Source organism: Paroedura picta, chromosome 16 (genome assembly GCF_049243985.1).
Source record: "Paroedura picta isolate Pp20150507F chromosome 16, Ppicta_v3.0, whole genome shotgun sequence".
NCBI lineage: Eukaryota > Metazoa > Chordata > Lepidosauria > Squamata > Gekkonidae > Paroedura > Paroedura picta.
Genome location: NC_135384.1, coordinates 12,122,557 through 12,130,607, shown reverse-complemented (window position 1 = coordinate 12,130,607; position 8,051 = coordinate 12,122,557). Strand labels below are relative to the sequence as shown.

At 43.7% G+C, this 8,051-nt stretch overlaps 1 protein-coding gene across 2 annotated transcripts; it reads left to right on the top strand.

The window, feature by feature from the left end:
- The first annotated feature begins 2,475 nt into the window (after window positions 1-2,475).
- Window positions 2,476-7,065, top strand: LOC143826153 (uncharacterized). 2 transcript variants are annotated; one of them, XM_077314798.1, is made up of 6 exons: window positions 2,476-2,620; window positions 4,006-4,041; window positions 4,408-4,443; window positions 4,821-4,844; window positions 5,468-5,529; window positions 6,891-7,065. In XM_077314798.1, exons 1-6 carry the CDS (start codon window positions 2,579-2,581, stop codon window positions 6,991-6,993), a joined length of 303 nt encoding a protein of 100 aa, XP_077170913.1. In that variant the 5' UTR covers window positions 2,476-2,578; the 3' UTR covers window positions 6,994-7,065. The 2 variants fall into 2 exon arrangements, with proteins under 2 accessions (XP_077170913.1, XP_077170912.1); XM_077314797.1 differs by lacking the exon at window positions 6,891-7,065 and adding an exon at window positions 6,483-6,689.
- The last annotated feature ends 986 nt before the right edge of the window (window positions 7,066-8,051 follow it).

Genomic DNA, 8,051 nt, shown 5'->3' with positions numbered 1-8,051 from the left:
GCCCATAAACAGTCCCCCCCCAGCTCTGTGGGGTACATGGTGTCAAGGGGAAGCTTTTCCTCTCTTGCATCGTCCCCCGCTCATCCCCCTTCTCCCTCCTTCTCTCCCTTCCTTTCATGCTCTTTTTCGTCCCTTTCTTTCTTTCTTTCTTTCTTTCTTTCTTTCTTTCTTTCTTTCTTTCTTTCTTTCTTTCTTTCTCTCTCTCTCTCTCTCTCTCTCTCTCTCTCTCTCTCTCTTTCTCGCTCTCCCCCCCTTCTTCCCTTTTCCTTCCTTTATCCATTTGTTTGTTCTTTAATTCCTTTTTTCCTCCTCCTTGTCTCTTTTCCTTCCTTCCTTCCTTCCTTCCTTCCTTCCTTCCTTCCTTCCTTCCTTCCTTCCTTCCTTCCTTCCTCCTTCCTTCCTTCCTTTCTTCCTCCCTCAGCTTCAATGTTACAAAAATCTTGACCACTGCAGACTGGAGATTAGCTGTTTAGCCTGGAGCCCGGTATTCCTAGGAAGACTCAGCTTTCCTTCCCCTCTGTTCCCTGAAGCTCACTGGCTGCCTCATCATCAGCCATTTTCTCTTTCAGCCTAATCTACAGCACAGAATTGTTCAGGATAAGCAGATATAGTAGACTTTCTGCAGCAATAGGAAAGAGGCACAGCCCAGTATCACCCTTTGTGGGTCATGGTTATGCTCAGTAAAAATGAACATTGGATCAAAAGAGGCCTCTCCCAGAATAAATCAGCAAACCTCCTTGGACCCCCAGTTGCCCTTAATTTAATTGCCTTCTTGGTATTCTGTGTCTTATTCTTGGTTTCTCCCTTCCTGGTTTAGATGATGGCTGCTTGTGGACGATCGGTTTCTCTCTTCATCGTGACTTGCTGCCTGGTTTGGCTTCACCATTCTGTGGCGCTATCAATAAAGAAAGAGTACCATCACCCTTCGTTTTTTCCAGTAGAGGATGAACTGGATCATTATTTCGACATTCTCAAGACCTATCATGGTAACCCCCGGAATTTCCCTAAATGGAAATCATTGATGAGGGAAATAGTAGATTTTTTTGTAGCACTCCGTCTTTTTAACAACGTCAACAAGTACAGGTGAGCCGAATGTGAACACACAGATTAAGCTGCTTTATACTGAACTAGCAAAAAAGCCCATTTTATTTCGTAATAAAATGGGCGCTAGCCTGACCTTGTGGGAGTGGGAGCGGACGTCTTCAGGGCTTGTCCGGGCGAGGCGTCCACAGCGTGCGGGAGAAGGCTGCAGGGCCCCAACCCTGCATTCCTTGAGACCAGCGGAATTCGTCGCACCCTTCCGATAAGGAGGAAGTATGTCACGAATATACCCCAGAAAGGGGCTTCGGAAGACGCTATTGCTTCCGCGCCTTGTAACCCGGGGCGCGAAGCAGCCGCTGATCCCTGTTGAACCTCTGATGTGAAAAGCGCAATCATTCCACAGCCACGGTCCATCCCACCGCGCGACTACAATTCCCGTCATGCTCTCTCCACCGTTGCGCCCGACCTTTTCCTTCCACCCGCCCGCCTGGCCGTCCATCGGGCCGTGCGCCTGTGCGTTGGAAGCAGCATCCGGGGCAGGCAGGCAGTCAGCCGGGCAGGGAGGCTTCTCTTTAAAAAGAGAAGCCGGCTCACTGGGGCAGCGGCGTGACGCGGAGCAGCCATCCAGCGGGCCAGGGAGGCTGGGCAGGGAGCTGCACGGGCGGCGCGGATTAAATATTGCGATAAGGCCTTGGGGGGAGGAGTTAGGGCGGGCTCTGTCCGTGATGAGGAAGGGTGCACGTTGGCCCCTTCCTCCAGACTGACAATGGGAGGGCCCAATTGCGCCTGCCGATTGGGCTCTCCGATTGCCGCCCCGCCGCCAAGGGAGCTATTGCGAGCCGCGAGCAGTGCGGCTCACAGAGGCTCCCTTGCCAGTGGCCTGATGTGTCGAGAGACGCAAAGCACCTCCGAAGCGGCAGGCCGCCGCCACGCCACCAACACGGCCCCGCTAGCGCCCGCTGTATTCAAGGTACAGCGGGCTTGATTACTAGTTTCATATATGTTGTAAACTTCTCTGAGGCCAGCTTGCAGTGAGGAGTGGTCTAGGGAATGAACAAATAAATAAGTACACATAAAAATTATTCTAAAATTTCTTCAGAATTAATACCTAACAATTTTACTATTCTCTATAACAGTGGTCCCCAACCTTTTATTCACCGGGGACTGGTCAATGCTTAACAATTTTACTGAGGCCCGGGGGGGGGTTGTCTTTTGCCGAGGGATGTCGCCACTGCCTGAGCCCCTGCTCCACTTACTTTTCCGCCGGCGCCCCTAACTTCCTGCCACGTTCTGAGTGGCTCTGCCAGCAGCAGCTGCGCAGTGTCACACTAAGGGGGAGCCCCAGCCATGGCGGCTGCTGGAGAGCACCAAAACTGAGCTGGTGGCAGAGTGGCAGGGCAGCCCCCGAAGCTGAAAAAAAGATGTTTTCCAAGAAATCTCCATACTTTTTCTTCCACACATTTTCTCTATCTATGTTTATTGACTTAAATTCTTCTACTGATCAAATTCTTTTACTTTAGTTATTAATACTTCTCTTATGTTTAAGGATTCATCGACCAAACGAAATTCCACCAAACAGGTATGAATTCATAGCCCTATTTTTTAAACTTAATACCTACATTCTCCTCATCGCATCTTATCCTCCTATTCAAAGTTTAAAGAGCTCCAATAAACAAGAGAGGTAACAGTGGGCAACCCTGCCTTGTCCCTTTTTGAATTTCGAAAGGTTTGGTTAGTGGTACCTGCTGCCTGTGACTCACCAACTTTAAGACATATTCTCCAAAATTAATTCCTTCTAAACCTCTAGTTCAGGTTTCTTCTAAACTCTAGTTCAGCATCTTAGAAAGCCAATGCTAATTCTCCTGCTTACTTCTCAAAACCACCATCAGCAATTAACTTTACTCCTTTTCATGCAGAAAGACATAGACCAATTATGCACGGCTACAGCTGTGCTGGGCCACATGCTGTTATGTGCACATAGTCATTTATTCATAGGGAATAAAATACACATATATACAACTCAGGGGCAGACAGGTTCCACTGTGACGCATTGTGGCAGTGGCAACAGGGGGAAGGACAGTGTCCCTACATGAAGGCGGGGATAGCATGGAAATGTTGTTCCAACATTGTGGGGGTCAACAAATGCTCTGTTTGGCTCTCCATCGGCACAAATTCAAACAGGGCATTTTGTGTCTCTGCAGGGCCCCTCCAGAGTGGGGAGGAGCCAGGCTTAAACGGCCTGGCTGTTCCCTATAAACACAGGCCCAGGCTGGCATGAATGCTGATGGCACCCACTTGAAGAAAGGGAATGCTAAAAAATGGAGCATCGGCGGCCAAAACACGGGCCATGGCCGTGAAGGGGCTGGACTGATGGTGATGTCGTACATCTCCTGATGTGCGAGTGCTCCCCCAGCTCATCCCTCCCATGTATAATTGGTCAAAAGATGCTTCCATTTAGCAATGAATATTATTGTTTTACCTCTAGCAAAATTAACCATATTATTATTATTATGTGCGAAGTCGTGTCCGACCCATTGTGACCCCATGGACAATGATCCTCCAGGCCTTCCTGTCCTCTACCATTCCCCGGAGTCCATTTAAGTTTGCACCTACTGCTTCAGTGACTCCATCCAGCCACCTCATAAATTAACCATAATCAACACCTTATTTTTTTCCTTTTCATACCAAAAACAAAAACAAAACCAAAAATCATAAAGGGGCTTCCATTTAGCAATGAATACTATGATTGTTTTCTCTTTAATCCAAGTAGTCATCTGTTCAAACTAGTCATGCTACTGTTACCATATATTATTTTCTAGCTTTTCTTTTTTATTCTTTATAAGATTCTCCTTACTCCACAGAACCACAATCATCTCCATTTTTCCATTTCATGTCTTCAGTTTATTGATTTAATTTCTTCTCTTAAACCAAATTATATGTATTAATACTTCACTTTTCTTTTAGCCGTTCGGCAAGGAGAAGACCAATGCCACTGATAAGGTATGGATTTATAAGTCTCTTCGTAAAACTGCCAGTCCTCTGAACTTATTATATGCTCCTATTCAAAGTTTAAAGATCTATAATAAACAAGAGAGGTGACAGTGAGCAATGCTATCTTTTCCCTTTCTGAATCTCTCAAGGTTTCATTGATGATATGTGCTGTCTGGGAGGGAAAAATTGACTTCAGCGGGCAACAGGGTTGCTGCAGAATTGATACCCAAAAGACTTTTGTTTTTTTATAAGATTCTACTTATTCCTCAGAACCACAATCATCTCTTTATTTTTCCATTTCAAGTCTTCATTTTATTGATTTAATTTCTTCTCTTAAACCAAATTATATGTATTAATACTTCACTTTTCCTTTAGCCGTTCGGCAAGGAGAAGACCTATGCCACTGAGAAGGTATGGATTTATAAGTCTCTTCTTAAAACTGCCAGTCCTCTGAACTTATTATATGCTCCTATTCAAAGTTTAAAGATCTATAATAAACAAGAGAGGTGACAGTGAGCAATGCTATCTTTTCCCTTTCTGAATCTCTCAGGGTTTCATTGATGATATGTGCTGTCTGGGAGGGAAAAATTGACTTCAGCGGGCAACAGGGTTGCTGCAGAATTGATACCCAAAAGACTTTTCTTTTTTAATAAGATTCTACTTATTCCTCAGAACCACCATCATCTCTTTATTTTTCCATTTCAAGTCTTAAATTATTGATTTAATTTCTTCTCTTAAACCAAATTATATGTATTAATACTTCACTTTTCCTTTATCCGTTCGGCAAGGAGAAGACCAATGCCACTGAGAAGGTATGGATTTAAAAGTTTCATCTTAAATTTTAAAACCTCCAGTCATCTCAACTTATTATATGCTCCTATTCAAAGTTTAAAGATAAAGAAGAGAGGTGACAGTGAGCGATGCTATCTTTTCCCTTTCTGAATCTCTCAGGGTTTAATTGATGATATGTGCTGTCTGGGAAGGAAAAAATTAACTTCAGTAGGCAAGAATGTTACTGCAGAATTGGTACCTAAAAAAAGAAAAGTGTTGGCATTTGCTGGCAGGGGCTCATGGGAAATGTAGTCCATGGACATCTGGTGGGCCGCAGTTTGACTACCCCTGCCTTAAAGGGATGTAGCTAGAGTGCAGACAGAAGAAGAGGAAGGTTTAAGTCTTTTGCAACTTGCTAATTGACTGTTATGGGATTCTTTTCCTTTAAGTTTTGGCCTTCTGGTCCATGTCAACCAGCAGGCTGTTGTGGAGGAGGGTGGAATGAAAATCAGTTATCCAGTTATGAATGTACTGATCTTAACCATGACATCATGCTGGTTCTCATTGTAATGTAATTTAATGACTCTGTGGACTAAACTCAGAGCCCTGGTTGCCTAATACAAGTTTTATTGGAGGACTAAATGTACTTTTCATTTTCACTCAGATGGGATGGATTTTAGCAGGCAGACACTACGTGAAGCTCCGTATGCTGGCTGAATACAAAAAGTAAGTCTAATCATTGGAGCAGATTGCTTAGATTGTGCTAACAACTAGGTTTTGGAATCTATTGCTTGCCTCCTAGAATGACAAATGTTTAGCGTTCTTCTCAAGTTTGGTCCTGTATGTTTTTGAAATATGCAGCTCAGTGTTGTTGTCAGCCATTCAGTCCATTCTGACTCTTGGTGATCCCATGGCACAGCTGCCATGACATTTTCTGTCCAGTGTCCATTTTGATCGTGTCTATCCACCATATTCTTTGTCAGCTTGGTTTCATTTTTCCACTGTCCAGTGCTAGCATAACTGGTTTCTCCCTTGAGTTGGATCGTATAATATGGCCAAAGTACGTGAGCCAGAGTTTTGTGATTTTGCCTACCAGTGATAGATCAGACTTCATGCACTGTAGTATTTCCTTGTTTGTGACTTTGCTATCTATGGAACCCACAGGAGTCTTTTCCGACACCAGAGTTCAAATCAATCGCCTTTTCTCTCGTCCAATGCCTTCACCCTCCAACTTTCACAGCCATAAGTGGCTATTGGGGATATGGCAGATATAACTAGTCTACATTTGGTAGTCAGGCATGTGCCCTTGCTTTTCCATGTTTGGTTCATTTCTGAGTGACCCAGAGCAGATTGAAGTTTTATTTCCATACTGCAATTGCCACTCTCATTGATTTGTGATTGAAGAAAAACGAATTCTTGAATGTTTTTGATTTCTTCACCATCAATTGTTATTGTGATATATCTGTTTGTCCAGTGGTCATTATTTTTGTCTTTTTAGTGTTTATGGAAATGTCAAATTTCTTACTTCATTGACCTTTAATCAGCTGTTCAAGGCCTTCCTTAGCTTCTGATAGGAGGGTAGTGTCATCAAGCATACCGAAGATTATTTATATTACTTCCTACAATCTTAATTCCATTGTTTAATTCTTTGAGTTCAATTTCTCTCATAATGATCTCAGCATACAAGTCAAACAGGAAGGGGGAAAGAATACAATCCTGGCACATTCCTGTCTCCATTTTGAACCAGTCAGTGTCACCAAACGTGTATGTATAATGGCTTCTTGGTCTGTGTAGAATGACTGCATCAGTTTGATCAAATGTACTGGCACCCCTAAATTTTCCAGGGCTTCCCACAATTGATTGTGATTCACACAATCAAAAGCTTTCTTGCAACTGTAGAAGAGGGACGGGGAGAGGGAGGGGGGAGGGAGCTTCCAGTGACTTTAATGTCTATTTGGGGATAACAAAGATCTGGTATCAGATTTGTCTGTGTCAATGCCATTTGATAGGTGTGGTTCAAAGGAGAAATGGATGTGTGGGAGAATCCTTGTTTTAAGAATCTATTGTGTTTCTATTGCTTCTTTCAGGGACACGTCTCCAGCGGACTGCAGAAAGTGGTACACATGTGGCATGTTTACTCGTAATCTCCTGATGATTCTGCTCTCCTTTCCTCTTCCATCGAAATCATGATGTTTGCTTCCAGAGAGACAATCCTTTCCTCTTCATCTGTCTGTAAAATCAAGTCATCATAATAAATCAAAATTGAGATTGAAATAAATCCTCGTTTCCCTTTTTTTCTTTATTAGAGTAGACTTCGACTGTATATAAACTAACATTAGTTGACATGCAGTGGCATTTAGTATTTGACAGTATAGCTATACTACGGTACATTGCAGTACTATATTCTGGATTTCTGGCACACAATTGGACTTCCTCAAATTTCAGAGGATTTTGAGGCACATTCTAAGGGGAACACTGACCTCCTCGTTACATGTGACGCTAGTTGGATTGGGGATCCTCTCCTCTGATTTTCAGTCGCACCCAGGATGGTGACTCACCATAAAAGAGGCTGTGAGGCCTGATTCATCCCCAGAGTATAGAATGGCAGGAGGGAGGGTCTTCAACCTTCCCACACATTCTGTTTTTTTTTTTTTAATTAATAAAAGATTTTTATTAAAACAAACAAAATGTCCCTAACAGCATACACTCAATTTAAGATAAACATGATCATACAGATGAAAAAAACAAAGAGGTGATCAGATGCAATAGAGGGTTAAGTTTGGGTCAAAGAAAGCTCATAGTTACCGTCCAATGAGTGAAGAAGGAGAAGCAGCCTGCCTGCAAGCTGGGTTTCATAAAGGGGGAACCAAATACAAGAGTAGGGATGGATTCTCTCTGTTTTCTTTTTATAGCAAATTTTGTACCTTGGGGGCTCTTGTAAGAAAGCCATGATGAGAATAGTTGGGCAATACTAGAGAAACTGAGACTTTACTAATGGGTAAGTTGGGCTTTGGTAAAGAAACCTTAAGGCAGGGGTAGTCAAACTGCGGCCCTCTAGATGCCCACGGACCACAATTCCCACGAGCCCCCGCCAGCACTGGCAGGGGCTCATAAGAACTGCAGTCCATGGACATCTGGAGGGCCGCAGCCCGACTACCCCTGCCTTAATGGGTTTATTGGGGAACCTCGGGTACTGACATACGTCTCCAGGCAGGTCCTAGGTGTTGGCCACATCTGCATTTTAGGCC